Here is a 23,739-nt window from a genome sequence, read left to right as displayed (position 1 = left end):
GGAAAGAGAGTCGGAGAGAGACACCCAGGTCTCTGACTTAGTCTCGGTTTTCACCTGGCTAAATAATAGAGATCGCTCGATTTCACCTTCTTGCTTTCTGACGAATGTATTACGTTAAGTCTTGCCTACCTGTTCGCCGGCACAATCAATTTACGATTCCCCTGCCGAGACGTGGATCTCGTGTATGCACCGAGGAGCCTCTCATGCAGCTTTCCTAGGAGGTTGTTCAGGCTAATTTCCTCGACTCTCGCGACCGCCTTTGACGCGCCATTTCCTGTTCGTGTTTTCGATTCACCGCCATCTAGGAGACCGTCGTTAATGTCGATGCGTGATCCTTTCGTTTAATTGAATTTTATTGGGCCTCTTTCGATCAGGGGTCTTTTATGGAGGCTTCCTTGGGCCTCTCGGAACTTATGCGACCTTGCTAGCTTTTTAGTTGGCTTCGAGCATCTGGATAGCTGGTTTGCCGAATGTAGGATTTCGGATTTCAATTTTATCTTATTAACTATTTGTCTAGATATTTTTCAATTTCGAATTTTGTAGTTTTTGACTTTTAATGTATTTGGGAGTGCCACCTGTATTTTTCTATTTTCGTTTTTCATTGGAGATCCAATTTTGTGAATATAGACGTTTTCGAATATTTTTTAAATTATTTGCGAGCTTTAGGTTTAATTATGAATTCGAGGACTTGAAAATTTGAGACATTAATTCTACTATTAACGTACACCTTGATGTGGGATTTCGAATTTTAGTTTTATCTTAATTACTTGCCTATATCCTTTTTCAATTTCGAATTTCCCATTTTCAAATATTTTATAACCGTGTCCTTAGTTATAAATAAGTAATTGAATTATTTTTCAAATTATTTTTGAGTTTCGAGGTTAATTATAAATTGGAGGACTTAAAAACCCAAGTCATTAATTGTGCTATGAACGCACACCTTGATGTGAGATTTTGAATTATAGTTACACCTTAACTGTTCCTCTACATCACTTTTGAGTGATAGATATTTTTCAATTTCGAATTTTTACTGTATTTAGTAGCCTTATTTTCAAATATTTTAGAACAGTGCATCCGTAGTTAAATAACTGAAATATTTTTCAAATTATTTTTGAGCTTCAGGGTTAATTATGAATAGGAGGACTTCAAAACCCAAGTGATCAATTCTCGCATCAACGCACACCTTCCCACATCCCAGATCCCAGTGAGCAGCACCTATTCCCACGTTCCTTCCAACCATCGCTGAAAGCCTCTTACCAAGTAGCCTCTGCCGGAAAAATGGCAGCGGCCATTTCGCCACCGATACGGAACTAGTCCGAACTAGCCAGGTCAGACAAACGCGCGGCATTAATTAAAGTATCTTTGTCCGGATCTCAGTGGCGGGGAAAAGCAATCGTGACGATAGGACACACCTGCTTGGATTTTTCCGCGGGCGGATATCCGCGGCGTCTTTCGCGCTGCACGGCAATTATTACGGCAAGGTAGCCTGCATGAGTTATGGGAGAGATCTGCATTCTCTTCTCGGCCCTCCCCATAGGCTCTATTTCATATCGAGTGTTTAAATCTCCGCCCCTCTTCTCCTGCCGTTGTCTTCTACTCCGCGTATTTCTCTGACCAGTGCCGGAATACGCCCTCGAGAGATCGGCCCGATTTTGCGTCCGGGCGCCAACTTCCATTCGATGCTATGCTCTCCGACTTTGGCTTCTCTTTTTCCTCTTTTCTCCGGTCATTGGTCGATCTTCGTGATTCGGTCCGGTCAGCTCGGGTAGCCTAGTGGTTGTTGAAAAATTGGGGCGGGGTTCTCGGAATCTTTAGGTCCGCTACTGCCCTCTTCAGCAGATAGACTAGGAATCGATGGACTAGGATCGAATCTTTGAACAACTTCCGTTGTTTGTAAATTAATTAATAAGGCCCAAAATCTTTTCAAGCTTAGATTGCAAGCTTGGATTATCTTAAAGTCATTTCAAAGATGCACACAGAACTTGTTTCTCCTCCATTTTCGTAACACCAAAAGGAAAATATAGTTTACCATGTAAGAAACACGAATTGACCTTGGAACAACCACGAGGAAAATAAAGATACAAATTTTCTTTTATTATAGTGACATTCTGCGTAAAAAATTATGGTAAAAGTCTCCTTGCATCTTTTTCATATCACCTACCACTTAGGAGTTATGTTTGATGACACTTACTGTGGGGCACCCTGTATATATTGTCACATAGATACGTGTGTAAAGATAGTTCTATACTGTACTCTATATAGTAATTCAGAATGATCATTTTCGTACTGCTGTAGTATCGTTTAGTACAATAACTTTAATTTTCGATCAGCCTTACTCCTCCAGCCTCTAGGGGTGGGGATGGATACCGTTTGGAGGGGATAAGTATCCCCACTCCAAGCCTATATCTACTCGTCACGTGATAAGTTCGGTGACTTAATTTTCCACTAGCCTTACTCCGCATACCAGGCGTAGAGGTGGGGATAGATACGGTTTGGAGGGGGTAAGCATCCCCACTCCGAGCCTAGATCTTTTCGTCACGTGATAAATTCGGTGACGCCATGACTTAGCACTCGATATCTCGGCACCGATGATTCCCAAGTGTAACTACTAGCGCCACTATCGGGTGTTCCCCGGAACCCTTGAATCAGAGGCCAAGCCACGACTATTTTCGCCGCGTCTTTCCACCACTCTCGCTCCTTCTTTCCTCACCTCCTCCCAATGGATTCGCGCGAATCGTTAAACGTCGTTACCCAGAAAACTGCGAAGTGGCTCGGTCGAAGGAAGAACAAGCCTTTTCAGGCCGTCACGCGTAGATTTCGGTGGAATTCCGTTGGACTACGTGGGCGGTAGACGTTGTCCCGAATCGTAACGATGTTTTGGCAAGGAAGAGTCCATTCGGCGCAGATCTGTTAGAGAAACAGGCTGTTCCAGCGAACGCGGTATACGTGCTTGCAGTAAGGTCTGATTTGTTTTCATTCTTTTCCCTTCGGCGTACGGGTGGTAGGAAATCGAGAAATGTTTATGTAGACGGCGAATGATTTATGAAATAGTAATAAAGATCGTGTTCCTTATGCTGATGATTTAAGAGCTGCGAGCGTGCGGTTATGCAACGTGGTTATCTAACTTGTAGGTCTCCAGGACCAATTTTTAATGCCAGATGTGGTATTATCGTGTGAAACGTAATTAATATAGCGGTGCTTCGAGTGCAGGATGGGAGGTGTGATTGGAAAATATAGGAAGCGAGGTGAGAAGGGATGGAGAAGTACGGGAGAGAAGTTGAAGATGGATGTTGAAGTCGCTGGATCCTAGAGGTTCTCAAGTTTCATAGATCCCGGTTTCCGAAAGATGTATCGATATTTTTCGTTTTCTTATATATTCAGTTAAGTTTCTTCATATTTTTAGTTTCGAGTTGTAGAAAACGTGGAAAAAGAAAGCCGACATATTGTTTGCACTCTTAGCGACATCCAGGGTCCCAAGTCAATGAGCTGGGGGGCTGATTTATATTTTTACGACCAGCGTCCCATTATTCGCGGACACTTGGACCACGAACGTTTGGGCTAGGCCCTGGAAAAACAGTTCGTTGACAACGAGAGTGTGGGACAGACCTTTCCAAAAATTAACACCGTGCCCCCTGTACCAGCCCCCCTTCGCGCAATAAAGCTTGTCGCAACACGGAATAGTGCCTTAATAAATTAAGATACATAATAACAAATAATAAATTAGTGCCTAGTATAAAATAGTGCCTACTGTAATAAATAAGGCCCTACCAGGCCCCAAATGGCCACTTTTATATATTAAATTAAAAATTTCGTATTCGACGTTGTCGCTGTGATTTTTCCTTTAATATGGATGTAATCGATTTTTTAATATCTCCTGGTATTTCATTCTCTTAAAGCTTTTCTTATTTTATTTCTTCCTTTATCAGTTGATTTGACCGGTCATGGCAGGTTTAGTCTTAATATCCACGATATTTAGAGTCTTTGCTCTTTGTTATCTGTAAAGACGTAGATAGCATAAGCAATATATCAATCTTAATGTTCTTGGAGGGATGACGTCAGTATTAAAGAACGAAGGCACTATTTCGTGTTAATACAAGCTTTATTACGCGAGGGGGCTTACTGACGAGCCCACTAGCAGGCCCAGGACGAAACGCATCCCTTCCTTGTGTCCTCCTACCTACTATCTTCCGTAGCAAGACGACCATCAGGATATCAACTGCCAGCATGTAGGAACCACAAGACTTCGATCATAACCCCCATGGGAGTCTTGTCATACAATGTCAAGCCTCCATCGCACCCCTAGAGACCAACCCTCTGTCAGTTCGTTTGTTAATTTATTCTCACAGTACAAAATTACTTCGAGAGTTTGAGAATCTCTTTACAGATCTATCAAACATCAGATTTCTCTACATTTATAGAAAATTTTGCTGAAATCGATGCAAAGTCAGTCGAAGATCCTGTCAGTCTGTACCCAAGGTGCTTGACAGCCTCAACCATGAAATTCTCTCGTTTCCTTCGCGATTTTTCTCCACTATCGATCACAATCGCGACTTCAGGTTCTACGAAGTCTAATCACAGTGAAAATCTCGTGCAAAACCGGTGGTCGATCGAGATATAACGACTTCTCGCGTATTCTCTGCCAGCTAACTCTCGTTTTCTCTTCTCCTTCCAGGGACTCGTGGTCGCAACAATGCGAATCGCGGTTGCAGACCGGCTCGTTTCCTCGAAACAATGTTATAATCGTTGGTTCTTCGTTTTTCACGGGACGGCAGGCCGCGAACGGACGTGGATGGTGTTTAACGCTGTTCTCGGTCAATGTTCAACGGCTGTAATTAGAAGGCTTGATGGATAGAGCCAGACAAGAAAGTGGATGAAAGTCCTGTCTCGTCTATGCGTTCTTGAATACAGGCGAAACTGTTATCTCGGCAAATCTTGCTCCGGGAACAATATTCGATAAATCTTGAACGGATTTCGAAGGAAGTCGGCTGCGTTAAGTTAATAGCTGAGGGGGTCGATGTCGGTGACTTCGTCTTTTTCGATAGTCGACTTTACGTTTCGATCTTTCACCGTGGTTTATAGGAGTTATACAGGGTGGTTCAAGAGGAAACGAGTTGGGAAAAATATATTTTGATATCAATGGTCCTTGAAGAATATTATCTGTGCTCTGCACGAACTCGTGATGCCTAAGTTTGCCTAGAAACATTTTTCAGAATTTATCAGTACCTATTCTTGCGAGCTAAATATCTTGTACTAATATTAGTAAACTTTTATACAAAATCGTTTCATAGTCCGGACCAGTTAGCATACTGTTAATATGTTTTCGATACTCGATATTATGTTTCAATTTTTTAGGGTGGTTTCTAGAAATGATACAGGGTAGTTCGAGAAGTAATGAGCTGGGAAAAAATATATTTTGGTATTAATGGTCCTTGAAGAATATTATCTGTGCTCTGCACGAACTCATGATGCTTAAGTTTGCCTAGAAAAATTTTTCAGAATTTATCAATACCTACCCTTGTGAACTAATTATGTTGTACTAATATTAGTAAAATTTTATACAAAATCATTTCTTACTTCAGACCATTTAGCATCCTCTTAATAAAATATGAATTATTCGGTTATTTATAATAGCACAGTTTCCTTTCTTATCCAAAAACAATTAACACAATCTTCTTTACCTCTACCTGTACATCTAAGGAATCTCGCATAATCGATAAAAAGGATTACATCTTCGCATTAACACTTATAGGAGTCACCTGATCATCCCAGAATTACCCGAAGCCCTTCTAACGACATCAGCCCCTGAAATACCCCATGCCAACGAAAGCCATTAGAATAGCCCGTTTCTACCAAGCCACCCTGTATATAGCTAACTGTATATGAACAGTTAGACAGGTTAACAGTTCAGAATTTTTGATAACCAGGCTACTTTAAATATCCTCCAATCTATTCTACACGGGTCTCTGAAAGATTAATCTCAGCCTAATAGAAACTCACCTTTCAGGATTCCCCTTTCCCCCCCGTTCTCCAATCCAATAATCCTCGACAAAACTCCCCGTCCCGTCCAAACCATTTGAACAACGACCACGAAACACCGCACACGTCTGTATCGCTGGAAGGATCGATCGGAGACATCGGGACAGACATGTCAGGTCTCATTCGGTAACAGGATTTTTCTCAAAAGCCTTGATTTACACAGTCCACTCGATCTTCCACAATGCAGCGAACGATAAATCTGTTAAACTCTTTCATGCCCGACCCGTATTTCAGTCGTCGACATAACCGCGGATTATATACCGTAAGGGGATCCCAGGAAGGGATCAGGCCAGTCGCGTACCGGGATCTAAAAGCGCCAACAGTTTATGAAACCGAAATTTACGATTCCGCGTTACCCGTTAATCGGGCCGGAATTATTCCGTCCAGCTGGAAGATATATCGCTGGAAAAACACCGCGTTCCACCATCGATTAACCGCATATATCACGAAATTACTCTGCTGGAACTGATTGATCTGCCGGATTAGAGAAACTCCACTGTCCCCGGAGGCCTGTGTCGCGTGTCCCATGACCCCGTTTCGCGTTTATGGGGTACAAAGTGGACCTTTTTTTCCTTCAACCCTTCTTCCATCGCGTGGTCAATGAGGATCGATCGTTGGAACCAGTCGACCGGGTTCTGGCTCAGCGAAGAAGATCGGTCTACCCCTAGACTTAGGGGTCTGCTAACCTGTTTTGCTGGAGTAAGCTTGGTTTACATGTATACGTGGTGTTGGTTTGGGTTTGGTGGGAAATGTTAGGAACGTTTAACAGGTTTATGTTTTTTGGATGTGTTCAATGAGCAGTCAATTTTGTTTTAATTTTTATTTGAGACTGTTTTATCCAACTTTAACGTAGGAACCTGTTGGAATTAACGATGTAATACTTTATAAGCACCTCTGTTTTGAGCACCTGGAAACTTTTACTTGGGTTTTTCCCTAGACTACAGTTATTGGTTTTACAGGATCTTTCTAGGGTCATTCAGTCTAGTCCCAGAACCGAGATTACTACCTATTACTATCGCTGCACGCGTGATTCCACTGACATAAATTCTTGGGTAAAGAGCATCAAGAATTTAAAATGTTCTTACCAACAAAACCGCATATTTATTTTTAATTTTTTAATAAAATCCATCGTAGAAGTGTAAAGTATAGTGTAAAGTAATAATAAAAGTGTAAAGTAAAGTAAATTATAGGGTAAAGTAATAATGAAGCAAGTGTGAAATATATTTTAGTATACTTAAAGCTATTTACTTATTAATACTATAAATTCATTAATACAATATTAATACTATATGAAGTATCATTTTTGAAGTTTGATACTGTCAGTACTCAAGTATTAACGTAGTATAAATAGAGGTTTAGCGTTGGTACCTGTGGCTCCGTTCGGCCATGTTGAGATCGCAGCGCCTCTCGCGGCGGAACGAGGTACTGCTAGATACGAGAGTCGCACTCATCCGGGTAATGCTGTACAGGAACTAGGTTTTTAGTCTACGTGAATGATTACTCAATGCACGAAGATAGGAATTCCTTTTTGTAATACTTTCTTAGCAATCGTGAACATTTTCAATTTCTTCTTGATTTCACTAGGAAAGGATGATTGATCTCTGCTTTCCATCGTTTCTTATAAATAATTCTTTGTCTGTTTATGTTATCTTTAATATAACGAATCTGCACCTAATTTTTTACCAATTTCTTCTCATCGGAAAAAGATGCTCTCTGTGTTCTATCACGTGACATAAATCTTTTAGTCCAATCCTGAAAATTGCATGTTAAAATGTATCATGGTTTTCTCTGAAAAGAATCTTAAAGAAATCAATTTTTATTATCTCGATTACAAGAATACCCTCTTAATACATGAGTCCATACTTTTGGCCACTACTGTATATCAAATTTGTACCTAATTTTCCCAATAATAATCAGGCAATATTTACGAATCGTGAAAATTTTCAATTTCGTCTTAATTCCACCAAAAATATATAATTTCTCTCTGCATTTCATAATGTATCACAAACAATTTATAGTTTCTCAAAAAACAAAAAAAAGGCAGTATCCTCTCATAAATAGTAAAATTCTTCAATTTCCTTTTTCCTCTTATCCAGCAAACATAATCGACATCATTCGATCATATCTCACAGACAATCTCTGCATCCACAATCCCATTTAATTTCCCTAACAATAATCGCTCTATACTCTCTTGCCAATAACAAAATTTTTCCTTTTCCCTCGGCATCACGACGAAAAGGATAATCGATCTCGGCATCCCAGCGTGCACCGCGAGTAACCTTTCCGTTCGTTATTTCGATACAGTAAATCAGTACCTAATTTTCCTAATAACAAGCACTCCGAGTAATCACGCAATGGGTACCTATCCCATATGAAAAGCCATGGTAGCCATGGCACATAATTGCGTACCCCGTGAAAGGTATGCAAAGTCGATTTCTGAAAAAAAAACTTCTGCAAAAATCATTCTTACACTAATGGAATAGAAAGCAAGTCCTCACTGTCACGCAGAAGTCCGATTTTTCCCATGGATCGTCTGAAATCGAGCTTTATCCCTCGTTCCTCTTTCCACTCTGTCCGCGATCGATTACCTTTCCCGATCAATCTGCATGGATAGAAAGTAATGGGGAATGGGGTATACGTAGACTGGAATTAAATTCGATTCCTCGTGGGTAATGACATCGCTGATAGGTAATGACAAGAGATCGTTCGCTTCGCCGCGTGATCGCACGCCGGATAATCGAGATTTTTCCACGTGACCGTCGCCATTTTTCGATCCAACATGGCGGACGCGGTTTCGCCGATGATCTCGCTGCGTGGAATAATTCCGGATGATGATTTAGAAAGTCAGCGATGGCAAGTGTTCTCGTCTGTCATCGAGGGGCCTTATGGGCCGGGAACGGTTCGTGGTCCAGGCGGATGAGAGATTAGATCGTGCAGCCCGAACGATCGATAGATCATTCGAACGATGGATCACGTAGCGGTGGTACGATACGTGGGTACGTAAGGGTTTGGTGGGGATCGGGGTTGGTTATTGGAAAGGATCCACTCGGAGTTTTTGATCGATCGATGGGGAAACTGCGCGGTGACTAAGTTTGAGGTTAGGTCACATCGATAGGCCTGAATTGGGCGTTGCTTGCTGTTTAACCTTTTTGGGATCTTCTAGTTTGTTAAATTTAAAAATACGTTGTAATAAAACGTAATAAAAATTATGGTAGTGCACCCTACTATCTTACATTAATATAGGCATACTTTTATATTGCGTGTGACTAAGTTTGAGGTTAGGTCAGATCAATAGGCCTGAATTGGGCGTTGCTCGGGGTTTAACCTTTTTGGGATCTTCTAGTTTATTAAATTTGGAAATACGTTGTAATAAAACGTAATAAAAATTATGGTAGTGCACCCTACGATCCTATATTAATATAGGCATACTTCTATATTGCGCGATGACTAAGTTTGAGGTTAGGTCAGATCGATAGGCCTGAATTGGGCGTTGCTTGCTGTTTAACCTTTTTGGGATCTCCTAGTTTATTAAATTTGGAAATACATTGTAATAAAACGTAATAAAAATTATGGTAGTGCACCCTACTATCTTACATTAATATAGGCATACTTTTATATTACGTGTGACTAAGTTTGAAGTTAGGTCAGATCGATAAGCCTGAATTGGGCGTTGCTCGGGGTTTAACCTCTTTGGTATCTTCTAGTTTATTAAATTTAGAAATACGTTGTAATAAAACGTAATAAAAATTATGGTAGTGTACCCTACTATCCTACATTAATATAGGCATACTTTTGATTGGCAAATATAAGGAATAGAAGATGTTGGTTTATTCCAATGTATATTTATCACGAGCTAAAAGAGATTTAGGAGTAAAGTACACACTAAAAGACTATAGACTAATGACCGAACTATGATCACGCAACTAACATTCTCACATCGACTCTTCTTGAAACTCTGTAAAGGACTGTCTTAGGACTGCTCTTGCACCCTCATTTAAACCTTGCATTCTGTCTTCTTTCATACTCATGATCTCTTTCTCAATCACGCATTTCTGAGTGGATCACGTACCCAAAACTCTCTTCACTTGCATTCGATACAGCCATAAATATTCGATCCGTACACGCGGTCACTCATCCTTCCACGTGCACTCCAGTCGTCACTCTAAACATTTGGCCTGAACACTAGACTATTGTTTATTGTCCATCATCAGCTAGGTAGGCCCAAGTGTTCCTTTACATTCACTCTCAAAATTACTATTCCTACATATATAAACCTATGCGCATGTAGTTATTGCAATATTTCGAGGTGGGACTAAAAATGTCCCATCATGCATTACGTTGCATCAAAAAGGTGGGGCACTTTTAATCCCACCGTGGCTCAAAGAGTTAACCCGTGTTCGCACCTCTTACAATTGCCCCAGCTGGCCACACCTCTTACAGAATAAACCATAGACGCACAACGACGATGTTGGGGGTGCTAAACGTCACTCCAGACGTCACTCTTAACATTCGGCCTGAACCCTATGTTGCAGTTCATTATCCATCATCAGCTAGGTAGACCCATGTGTTCCCTTACATTCACTCTCAAACCCTAGCATTCCTACACTCATTTATCGAAAACACTTCGAAAATCCTCTCTCTATACCACCCCCAATAGGTATCCTGTATGTATCTAGCCTAACAGGCTCGCGGTTGCTCACACAGAGACCTGGCTAACTCCCTAAGCACCTAACTCACGAGGAGAGGCCTAGGTTAAATGGCCAGGGTTGATAAGCTCAGAGTGAAACTGATAATGCACATCATCTCCGGCTGGTGATTCGCCACGTTTCACGGATAGAAGCGGAAGACGATAGGCAGAGGCGAAATTAAGTTTCTATTGAAGCAGCGGGATCCTCTTTTCCGCGCGTCGTCACCCACACGAGCAGGCCCTCGAGGAAATAATCGACGGACCCACGCGCAGCTTTCACCGTTCGAGGGCGTTCCTTCGGAAAAGTGATCCTCCGGCGGCCACGAACGAAAGTGCATCGTCGGGGAATCACCGGCGTATTTTAGATTCGTTTCACGCGTGACGCCGGGAGAAAACGGACGATCGCACGCGACTACTGGACCTGTGTCATCATCGCACGCGAATTATCGATAGATAAGGGAACCCTCGTGCGTTATCTACGCGATCGACGGATTTACGGGATCAGAGTGCTGGGAAAATGTAGGCTAAGCGTAGTCCAGTGTGGTATTTTCACGGTTTGCTTGCTGTTTAACCTTTTTGTGATCTTCTAGTTTCTTAAATTTAAAAATACGTTGTAATAAAACGTAATAAAAATTATGGTAGTGCACCCTACTATCTTACATTAATATAGGCATACTTTTATATTGCGTGTGACTAAGTTTGAGGTTAGGTCAGATCAATAGGCCTGAATTGGGCGTTGCTCGGGGTTTAACCTTTTTGGGATCTTCTAGTTTATTAAATTTGGAAATACGTTGTAATAAAACGTAATAAAAATTATGGTAGTGCACCCTACGATCCTATATTAATATAGGCATACTTCTATATTGCGCGATGACTAAGTTTGAGGTTAGGTCAGATCGATAGGCCTGAATTGGGCGTTGCTTGCTGTTTAACCTTTTTGGGATCTCCTAGTTTATTAAATTTGGAAATACATTGTAATAAAACGTAATAAAAATTATGGTAGTGCACCCTACTATCTTACATTAATATAGGCATACTTTTATATTACGTGTGACTAAGTTTGAAGTTAGGTCAGATCGATAAGCCTGAATTGGGCGTTGCTCGGGGTTTAACCTCTTTGGTATCTTCTAGTTTATTAAATTTAGAAATACGTTGTAATAAAACGTAATAAAAATTATGGTAGTGTACCCTACTATCCTACATTAATATAGGCATACTTTTGATTGGCAAATATAAGGAATAGAAGATGTTGGTTTATTCCAATGTATATTTATCACGAGCTAAAAGAGATTTAGGAGTAAAGTACACACTAAAAGACTATAGACTAATGACCGAACTATGATCACGCAACTAACATTCTCACATCGACTCTTCTTGAAACTCTGTAAAGGACTGTCTTAGGACTGCTCTTGCACCCTCATTTAAACCTTGCATTCTGTCTTCTTTCATACTCATGATCTCTTTCTCAATCACGCATTTCTGAGTGGATCACGTACCCAAAACTCTCTTCACTTGCATTCGATACAGCCATAAATATTCGATCCGTACACGCGGTCACTCATCCTTCCACGTGCACTCCAGTCGTCACTCTAAACATTTGGCCTGAACACTAGACTATTGTTTATTGTCCATCATCAGCTAGGTAGGCCCAAGTGTTCCTTTACATTCACTCTCAAAATTACTATTCCTACATATATAAACCTATGCGCATGTAGTTATTGCAATATTTCGAGGTGGGACTAAAAATGTCCCATCATGCATTACGGTGCATCGAAAAGGTGGGACACTTTTAATCCCACCGTGGCTCAAAGAGTTAACCCGTGTTCGCACCTCTTACAGAATAAACCATAGACGCACAACGACGATGTTGGGGGTGCTAAACGTCACTCCAGACGTCACTCTTAACATTCGGCCTGAACCCTATGTTGCAGTTCATTATCCATCATCAGCTAGGTAGACCCATGTGTTCCCTTACATTCACTCTCAAACCCTAGCATTCCTACACTCATTTATCGAAAACACTTCGAAAATCCTCTCTCTATACCACCCCCAATAGGTATCCTGTATGTATCTAGCCTAACAGGCTCGCGGTTGCTCACACAGAGACCTGGCTAACTCCCTAAGCACCTAACTCACGAGGAGAGGCCTAGGTTAAATGGCCAGGGTTGATAAGCTCAGAGTGAAACTGATAATGCACATCATCTCCGGCTGGTGATTCGCCACGTTTCACGGATAGAAGCGGAAGACGATAGGCAGAGGCGAAATTAAGTTTCTATTGAAGCAGCGGGATCCTCTTTTCCGCGCGTCGTCACCCACACGAGCAGGCCCTCGAGGAAATAATCGACGGACCCACGCGCAGCTTTCACCGTTCGAGGGCGTTCCTTCGGAAAAGTGATCCTCCGGCGGCCACGAACGAAAGTGCATCGTCGGGGAATCACCGGCGTATTTTAGATTCGTTTCACGCGTGACGCCGGGAGAAAACGGACGATCGCACGCGACTACTGGACCTGTGTCATCATCGCACGCGAATTATCGATAGATAAGGGAACCCTCGTGCGTTATCTACGCGATCGACGGATTTACGGGATCAGAGTGCTGGGAAAATGTAGGCTAAGCGTAGTCCAGTGTGGTATTTTCACGGTTTGGGTCAGACTGGGTGGAGATATGATGATTGACGATAGGAATCTTGGAGGAATACGTGAAAATGGGTTGAAAGATCTTGGTTTTGCGATAGGGTCTATTTGCTGAAGCGAAGTTTCATCTTTCTTGGCTATTCAGCTTGCTTGGTACACTCTGGTGCAACAATCTCAGTCACGGCAGATGGCTAACTGTAACTAGACCTCTTCTAGGCTCTTAAATCTTCGAGATGACCAACTTTCTTGGTTACTACGGTAGTCCGTGTCATCTCTACCAGTTACTGAACATTTTCCAGCACGTTTCAAGACTCCAGTGTCATGACTAGTTGAGCAGGATTGTGGCTACAGTAGTCCGTATCGTCTTTGTTAGTTATCGAAGCTTCTTCTACGCGTTATAACAGTCCAGTCTCTTAACAACTTGATTGGAATAGTGGCTATGATAGTCCACATCATCTTTCTCAGTCCCTGAGCCTTCTTCAACACCTAACATCGTCACAATGATTATGTCTACTTGCTCAGGTTAGGAGTCGTTGCGTAACATCGGCTTCCCTGTGGTTTCAAATTCCAAGTAACCAAAGTTAGGGATGGTCAGTTTCATTCAGACTAGATCAGAATAGTGTCTACAATAGTTCACATCATCTTTCTCAGTCCTTGAGCCTTGTTCAACAGCTAACATCGCCACAATGATCATAACTGTTTGCTTAGATTAGGGGTCGTCGCATAATTTTGTCTTTCCTGTTGTTTCAAACTCCAAGTAACCAAAGTCAATGATGATCAGCTTCATTCGAACATGATTAAAATAGTGTCTACAATAGTCCACGTCATCTTCCTTAGTTCCAGAGCTGTCTCCAATATATAATATCATCGCAGTGATCATATCTACTTGTTCAAGTTAGAGGTCGTCACGAAACGTTCATCTTTCCTGTGGTCTCAAACTCCAAGTAACCAAAGTCATGGTCAGCTTCTTTCGGCCAAGATCATCTTCGCAGCTACCGAGCCAACAGGTTGGTCATGCAACAAGAGCATCACAGGCTCGCTATCAACGTCGCCTCATCTCTCTGGAAACTGCATTGGCCTGTGACGAATCCGCGATCGCGATAATCCGCGAAACACGTATGCACCTAGCACCATGGAAGATCCCATTGGATCGGCGCGTGGATGGTGTTCAGGCAACCGGAGCGATCGAAAGAATCTCGGTGCCCGCGTCACTCAGGCATCGTTCTCAAAAGGCATCCAGCTCACCGAGACTCTCCGTCGTCTCCTTTGGCATTTTTCACGGGATTGCAATAAATTTGCCGCCGGTCTGCTCGGCCAAATCGCTTCCCCGTCGACATTGTCCGGCAATAAAACTTCCTCGAGCGTAACGGCCTCTGATACAACGAGCATCCTCATTTGCTTGTTTCCGCGCCTACCCGACGCCTCGACATTGCGCCCAACGAGGTGTTTACGAGTTCGTTTCTCGTTTATTTATCGTACCTGTCTAGCCTATAGGGGCTACCGTGACTCGCTGTGGTTTCCGTGGTCCACGTTCTTTGAAGAAACTCTTGCTACGAAGTGTGAAGCGCTCGTCTTCTTTTGGTCAGGTGTCTAGGGGTTGGTTCGAGCATTTTCGTTGGTGATGACGAGGGTGGAATGAGGTCGGTGCAGACTTCTCAGGATCTGTACAGGGAGACGTTTACGCTGGTCTGGCTTCTGGAATGGAATGGGACAAAGTCTAAGAATTTTAATATGTGGAGGTGAGATCTTTTTGTGGGTGTTGTGCATCTTGTTTTGCTTCATTGAAGTGTGTCATATAGATGTATAATGAGTTTGAAAGTATTGAAAAATCGAAATATTAGAAAATTAGAATATTTGGAGATTTAAGGATGGTGAAACTCTGATATTTGAAAATTCAAAGATTCGAAGTTCTAAGAACTTAAAGATTCACAGGTTTAAAGGTTCAAATGTTCATAGGTTAAAAAATTCAGAGGTTTGAAAATTCAAAGATTCAAAAATTCAGACTTTCAAAAATTGGAAGATTCAAAGGTTTGAAGGTTCAAAGATTCAAACATTCAGAGATTTAAAGGTTTAGAGGTTCAAAGATTCAAACATTCAAAGGTTCGAAGGTTCCAAGATTCAGACATTTAGGAATTCAAAGGTTTGAAGGTTCAAACATTCAAACATTCAAACATTCAAAGGTTCGAAGGTTCCAAGATTCAGACATTTAGGGATTCAAAGGTTTGAAGGTTCAAAGATTCAAACATTCGAATTTTCAAAGATTCAAACATTCGAAGGTTCAAAGATTCAAACATTCAAGGATTCAAAGGGTTGAAGGTCTAAAGATTCAAACATTCAAAGGTTCGAAGGTTCAAAAATTCAAACATTCAAAGGTTCGAAGGTTCAAACATTCAAACATTTAGAGATTCAAAGGTTTAAAGATTCAAAGATTCAAAGGTTTGAAGGTTCAAACATTCAAACATTCAAAGGTTCGCAGGTTCAAAGGTTCAAAGGTTCAGAAGTATAAAGATTCAAGGATTTAAAGGTTCAAAAATTTGAGGATTCGCAGGTTCATGAATTCAAAGATTCAAAGATTCGTAGTTCCAATGGTTCAAGAATTCAAAAATTCATGGATTCAAAGATTCGAAGATTCGGAAATTAAAAAAGTGAAATATTAAAAGACTGGAAGATCCAAATTTGAAACTAGATAGAATTAGGTGAAACTTTATCGTATGAACGAATTGTTCTCCGACAGTGTCACACGAGGGCAGTTGAAAAATCGATTTTTTGAGAGATGGCGGAGGTTCTCGAACGCGGCTGTACGGCGAAAGCGTCGCGTCATTGTCCGCGAGCGGCGTAATGACAGAGCGGCGCGACGCCCGGCGTCAGCGCGTCAAATCGGAATTGTCGTTAGTAACTGGTCCGAGACTTTCGCGCATTAACCGCGTTTTCTATTCGCGGGAAAATCTACGTTCGAGATTCGTAGTTCCTGCACGAGAAAACACCGTCGTCCGGCTAACGAACGCCACGCTCTTCTACCCGCAGCCGAGTTTCTTATCTCCTTTAATTAATCATCGATTTCGATTTCCTCCATTTGCCTTGTCCAAACGGTATTCGTAATGTTTACGCGTGTATACGATTCCCTGCGAATTTCTTCCTCTTTCTCCCTTTTTTTTTCATCCTTTCACGACTATATTTCATATAATTTTAGATGCTAATGCCGTCTGTGGATTAAGTGTTTGATCGGCTCGTAGTAATGATACGTGAATGCTAGTGAAACGTATGAATTAATGGCAAATTACTGGCTGGGATCAACGAACTGTAAATTTAAAATCATTTACGCCTATTAAGCGGTGCATTAATTAAATAATTAAATACACCATAGGTCGATTGCATTTAAGTTTAATTTAATTGTCGAAACTTTTTTAAATTTTCACTGGCTCTTGATGTGGAAATAATTTTTTCCCTTCGTAGATGGGATTTTCTATGTTTGATCTATGTGTCTGTAATTGGTAATTAAGTATGCCGTGTGTAGATGATAATAATTGAAATAAGTAGATACGTTTAATAATGTCCCTCTGCGAATCAGCGTAGTGTCAACGTATTAAACCCATCTTCGAGATCCTGATCATCGTGTGATCATAGTAAAATTCACAATTCTCCAAACTATACGAAAACTAAGATAAGAAATTTTTTAAGACCGCATAAAAATGGGAATAAAAAATTTTCGAAGCTACACGAAAATTAAAATAAAAAATTTCATAAACCATTAAGATTTAGAAGATTAAAATGAAAAATTCTCCAAACTACACGAAAATTAAAATAAACAATTCTCCAAATCACACGAAAATTAAAAAAAAAATACTCCAAACCATACGAGAGCCAAAATATTATAATAAAAGATTCTTTAGAACCACATAAAAATCGAAATAAAAATTTCCTAGAATAAAAAATTCTCCAAATTACACAAAAAGTAAAAATAAGAAAGTTTTCAAACCGGGTAAAAAGCAAAATAGAAAATCCTCCAAACCATACGAAACCCAAAATAAAAACATTCTTTAAAACGACACGAAAATTAAAATAAAAAATTCCCCAAATCACAGGAAAATTAAAATACAAATTCTCCAAGTAAGAGAAAGACATGTTCTCCACAATCGCCATTTTCCCACAATTTCCGCCACCCAGCGAGCCAGTGTCAACGAATCTTCTCGTTTCCTGTTCTCCCACCAGCCTTCTACCTGCTCCTAATGGATAGCAATTTCCAACTTTCCCAGCCCGCTATACCATCGAATTCTTCGTAATTACTTCTCTCAGCCTGGACTTTTTCCTCTCCCAACCCTTCCAGCATTCCTTCCATCCTCCGCTCCCTCCCAGGGCCTCCAATTAACCAGAAAAATGGCGGAGCCGGCAATCTACCGGTATAATTCCCGATATTCAGCGTGCATAATAACCCGTTCAACGATCGAACCTCTCCGACGACGTTAGCCTTCTCACCTGCCTTTTTACCTCTCCCTAATTAATCGCGATTTTCAATTTCCTCTTATTTGCCCGGCCCGCTAGAAAGCTCTCTCTCTCCTCGCCCGGACGGTGTACAAATGGCGGACGTAAATCACGCGGGACCCGGCCGAACATGGCGGACCAGGAGGATGGAACAGGAACGATTTCAAGAATTAACAGGGATTTAGACCCGGCAGCCAGTTCCTCCGTTCTCTCTCCGGGGATTAATACCGTGGTCCTGGTGCCAGATCGATCTCTCTTTCTCCCGGTGTTCAGTTTCAGTTATCGTTTCATAGATCAGCCGACCAAGGACGCTAGGCTAGATCCAACGATTGCTCCTTCGCTAACCAGCCCGAGATCTCTCTCTTCGCCGCTGTTTTTGTCTTACTCGCGGTAGTACCGTAGTCGCCCCGAACACAGGGCTGACGGATCGATTTCATTATACGGGGTGAGCCGGCTCGTACGTCTTCCCTTGGTTCCACCCCTTTCGCTAGCCCTGTAAGACCGTGCCCGCCGATAGGGGATTCAGGAATGCACCAGGCTATCATTCATCAAGGCGAGCCAACGTAATCTCGTTTCTTCTCTCTGTGTTACAGATTTCCTCTACCGGCACAGCGTTACCATCGATAACGTTAATACCGAGGTCGAGATACTGGACACTTCCAGGTGCGAGGTAAGTTCCCGGCCATTTTTAAACCATTGTCGCCTTTGCCGACGAGTTTCCTGTGTTTTCCAGATTTTTCTTCTTTTTTTCTTTTTCTTTTCATTTTCCGCTTTATTTCCATGGATTTTGGGTAGTAGAAGATTTTTGAATCGAAATATTTGGGGAGGGGGGCGAAGGGGGAGTTTTTGAGCTTTGGAAGTTGGGATATTTGTTTATTAGAGGAGTCCATTATTTTTGTTAGAGGAAAATAAGAGATGGAGGAATATTAAAGAAATTTTTTCCATTTTTATGCAGTTTTAGGGACAGGGGGTAAATTTATGACCGCGAAATTAAAGGGCTGTTTTTATTCTTGTAAATTTTCCTTTTCTTTTCCTGATTTGTTTTATTGGATTTTGGGTAATGAAGGAATCTTGATTCAGAGTATTTTTCTCTTTTATTTGGGGAATTTTTTGAGTTTTGGGAGTTCGGGTGTTATTTATTTATTGCAGGAATCTGGAGGGTGAATTTGGGACCACGAAATTAAAGGGCTGTTTTTATTTTTGTAAATTCTCTTTTCCTTTCCTGATTTATTTTATTGCATTTTGGGAAGCGGAAAATTCTCGGGTCAGAATATTTTTTCGAGAATTTTTTAAGCTTTGGTAATTGAATTATTCGTTTATTAGTGAAATTTATCATTCTTACAGAGGTATAATCTTCTTATTAGAGGAAAGTAAGAGGTTTCTTTTCATTTCTGTGAAACTTAAAGGTGGTACCTTTAGCACGACGAAATTAAAGGGACTATTTTTATTTTTACAAATTCCTGTGTTTTGGGGTGCAAGTTTTACGGCATTTTTAACGTTTACAAATTTCTTCGTGAAATTTCTTTATTTATCTCAGAAATCTCGCGTAAATTTTGCATACTCGAGAAATCTTGGATACCGACTCGGAATGTTCCTTTCCCTCACTCAGTTCCGCTTTTCTTCCAGGTATGAATCATTATGGAAATTCCAGGGTTGATATTAAATATTTTTTTCTTCGTTTTCACGATTATTTCCTCCGAACTTTATTTACTCGCCAAGTGCTCGCCAAGTTTATTTGTTCTACCTTTATTTGTCGATAAAATAATTTACGATCTCGCCGTATCACCAGGAGAGTCTCGAAAAAGTGGAAAATCGACGGCGATCAATTACCACGCGGACCCCTTTCTCTCTCTGTCTATCCATCTATCTATCTGCGACGGTGCAAAACGAAAAGAGCCGGCTCCGACATAGCAACACTTAACGAATCTCCCCGTGGCACCGATCGCAAATTATCCATCCGGTATTTTTCCCTTCCCCGTTTGCCCGTCGGCGGAAAAGAGTCCGGCGCCTAATGATCCTGCGGGATTATTGATGGATACACGACATAGATTGGCGTTAAAATCTCACTCGGACGCGAGCGCGGTGAAAATGTACATTTACGGCCGTACGTTTATTTGACAGACCGATTTGCCCGCGTGAGTTATGCCTGGTCTCGTGGCCGGCTGTAAATTATCCACGGTTACAACGGGATCGTCGGCCTTTGATTTCTGTTTTATGTTGCTGCACGACAGCGCCGCGGTTTCCGCTCTCGCGATTCGCCCGCCAATTCACTCCGCGTTTTTAGGCAACCTTTTCTTGGATACACAGGGTGTTTCGTACGATGAAGTCACAGATTCGCTGTCTTCAGACGATCCGGAGTCGAACGGGAACTGTGAGAGCGTCTATGCCCAGTCTAGGGGTCTAGCGGTGGTCTAAGTTCATAGAGAGCCTTTGAAGTTTTGGGATGGAAATTTTATTTAATAGAGAGAGAGGGGGATATTGCATAGAACTGGATTAGAATTGCAGCTTTGAGACGATCCGGAGTCAAACGGGAACTGTGAGAGCGTCTATGCCCAGTCTAGGGGTCTAGCGGTGGTCTAAGTTCATAGAGAGCCTTTGAAGTTTTGGGATGGAAATTTTATTTAATAGAGAGAGAGGGGGATATTGCATAGAACTGGATTAGAATTGCAACTTTGAGACGATTCGGAGTCGAATGGGAACTGTGAGAGCGTCTATGCCCAGTCTAGGGGTCTAACGGTGGTCTAAGTTCATAGAGAGCCTTTGAGGTTCTGGGATGGGAATTTTATTTGATAGAGAGAGAGAGGAGGATTGCATAGAACTGCATTAGAATTGCAGGTTTGAAACGATATAGGGTAGAGAAGAAGTGTGAGTTAGAAAGAAAATGCCTCTACCTAGTCTAGGGGTATAGAGATGGCCTAGGTTCATGATTATCTTTTGAGATTCTGAGATTGGAATTTTATTTGATCGGAAAAGAAGGGTATAGCATAGAACAGGGTTAAAATTTCAGCTTTGAAACGATATTATAGAATAGAGAAGGAATATGAGTGTAAGAAAATGTCTGTGGTGAGTTTAGGGGTATAGAAATAGCCTAGAGATGTAATTGTTTGAGTTTCTAAGGCTGGAATTATGTTTATTCGAGACAGGAGGAGGTTTACAGAAGCTTGGAAACTTGAAGTTCCCCGACAATTTATGTTAAAGTAGATTGATTGTCAGAAAGTGTCTGTACCATGTCTAGGGTTGTAGGCATGGCCTAGGTTTACTTCTGTGATTCTTTGAATTTTTAAGGTTGGAATTTCATTTGTTCAAAATAGAAGGTTTACATAAGCTTGGAGACTTGGAGCTTCCATACAGTTTGTTTCTAGACAATGGCGGCGTTTTATTATCAAAAAATGCCTGTAGCAAGCCTAGAGTCATAGGTCTAGAGATGTCCTAGACTGCTTTATCACCTGAGAATAAGATTCTGTTGGGGTATTTTATAAGACAGGTTCAGGTTAGAGCTTTGAGACTCTAAGTTCATGATGACTGTTTGAATTTCTGACATTGGAACTTTATATCCTCTTCATATTTCTCTTCATTTGATCCAAATGACAGAGAAGTAACCGCTACTGTAAATGAATAGGCTAATAGTTCAATATTTTAGTTACAGGATGTTGAAATCCTTGTCTAATGCACACTAGGTTTTGCAAAATTAAATGCAAGGGACACCCAGTATACCTTACTTGTACGGGACCCCTGAGGGACTTGGAATGGGCCCTTAAGGCCCATGTCTGTCATACGTCCAACATGCAGGGGAAGTAACGAGCCGCTGGGAATTCGCGTTCCTTCTTTCCCTGCGTTGATCCTGAACATTGCTGGCTGTTGTTCCTCAGAAATTTCGTTGTCTTCTGTCGTTGGAAGCTGAAACTGGCGTGTAACGTGCAACGATTCAGTTTGTCAGGCAGGCTTCGTAATTTGTGTGTACTTTGGCGTCGTTATAAAGTACGAGTGGGGTGTCTTCGCGAAGTGGTTGAGAATATGAAGTCATTTGGAGACGAGTTACTTTTATCTACTGATTTTAAGATCATGCATATAACAGTAAAAAATGGGTCGGTGTTATTAATTATTATATTTGTAATAACTGCAAAAATTCAAAATTTTGGATTCTCAAAAATTCCTTAAAAACTTTTCTTCTAAACTTTTAAAACTAGTCACTTTCACTTGTTTCTTGGTACTAGTGTCAAAACAAATTTCAATTTTATTGTAAAAATTAAAAATCTGAATTCTGAGAGTCTCAAAAATTTCTTTTTTGAACCAAAACCAAAACTTTTGAAACCAGTCATTTTCACTCGTTTCGTGTTTCTAGTGTCAAGACAAATTTCAATTTTTACTTCGACTTTACTCAGAATTATTTAAATTCTAATTCTAGTCACCCCAATGATCCACACCCATCCAGATGCAGAAAAATCTCCACACCACTCCTCGATCGACATTCACACCTCGAGTCACTCCATCACCCAACTTTTCGGCCGAAAATAGCCCAGCAAAGGGCAAGGTCGTTCACCCCGAATCCCAATTTAATCCCAAAAGAGCAAGAGGAGAACGAAATGCAGCCAGCAAGACATGTCTATCCGTGACTGTAGCACTCGCCTAGGGGTAGTAGTCATCGACACCGATGACTGGACATCGTTGTCGATCATTGTCGCGGAGCAACGAGACCAACAAATATTCGCATTCTGCTCTTTGCCGCGGCCTGAAGAAAGTCTTGTTTCGTCTTGCTTAGAGGTCTGGTGCATCGGTTAGGGTAAACGCGTTCCACGTCAGGCTTACGTTTCCTTTTGCATTTTTTCGCGACGCTGCACGGCATCGGCGCCTTTTATATTTATCTTCCGTCGACGCCTGTAAACACGACTATTTCAGCCGGACGCGCTCGCGGGCCAAGCGTGGAGAACGCGCTTTTTCTTCCTCCTCTTCCACGGCCTCCGCGTCCCATCCACTCCTCGTCCTTCTTCCTCTCTAAGGCTCGCTTAGACCTCTCGTCGCGTTCATTGTGAAAGTCACGATGAATCATTTGCTTGCTGGACAAACTCTGCCTCCACGCGTTTTGCAATAGGCTTAGCTTTTCATCTGGACCAGCTTTTTGCTCCTGCTACGCTGCTCAGGAATCCACCGGCAGAAACAGAGCACCTCTGTTCCTGATGAAGTCGTCGCTGATCCTATCGCGTCCCTCCCCTGGAGAAACTTTGCTTCATTGTTGATTGGACCAGTCATCGATCGATTGTCGCAGGTTTCAAGTGATTAGGAGCTGTGGGGAGGAGATGCGGATGTTTGGCTGGGTTGTTAGGCTGCAGTTTCGCGTCTTTGTTGTGATCGAGACTGAGGTATGAGTGGTTTCAATGGTACTGGAAGTCTGTAGAATTATTTAGAATCGATTTTAGAGGGACTCGTAATTATTCCGAGTTTTAAAATAGTTTTAAAATAGAGGTGGAATTGGAAAATAATTCAACGATGTCTATAATATTCGTAGTACATTTGTTGCAAGCATGCAACATTGATAGACCACGATAAATATTAGTGGAAAATGTCTTTTGTTGCTTACGATAGCCTTAAGAGAATTTCCATATAACTCACTAGCGCCACCACGACCCGTATCTCCAACGAATCTACTGTAAATATCATATGTACAATTGCCCAAATCTCTCCCCTATTTGCTTTATCCAAACGGAACACGAATACCAGCTAGAAAACAGTCGTCGACACTCAACAAATATCAGTAGAAAATGTCTTTTGTTACTTACGATAGTCTTAAGAAAATGTCCATGTAACTCACTAGCGCCACCACGACCCGTAACTCCAACGAATCTACCGTAAATATCATATATACCGTTGAAGATTATTAATTTTACTGATGTAATTCGTGAATTTCTG

General features: G+C 41.5%; 1 protein-coding gene across 1 annotated transcript in view; it reads left to right on the top strand.

Annotated features, from left to right (window-relative positions):
• LOC108554879 (ras-related and estrogen-regulated growth inhibitor) overlaps positions 1-23,739 on the top strand; it is a 128,815-nt gene that overhangs the window by 21,483 nt on the left and 83,593 nt on the right. The window contains exon 3 of the mRNA XM_017910290.1: positions 18,429-18,505. Within this exon, the coding sequence (XP_017765779.1) occupies positions 18,429-18,505 (77 nt within the window). The remainder of the gene's footprint in view (positions 1-18,428; positions 18,506-23,739) is intronic.

This window comes from Eufriesea mexicana, unplaced genomic scaffold, assembly GCF_001483705.2.
Source record: "Eufriesea mexicana isolate 0111107269 unplaced genomic scaffold, ASM148370v2 scaffold92, whole genome shotgun sequence".
In the NCBI taxonomy this organism is placed as follows: domain Eukaryota; kingdom Metazoa; phylum Arthropoda; class Insecta; order Hymenoptera; family Apidae; genus Eufriesea; species Eufriesea mexicana.
This window is presented reverse-complemented; position numbering and strand designations above follow the sequence as displayed.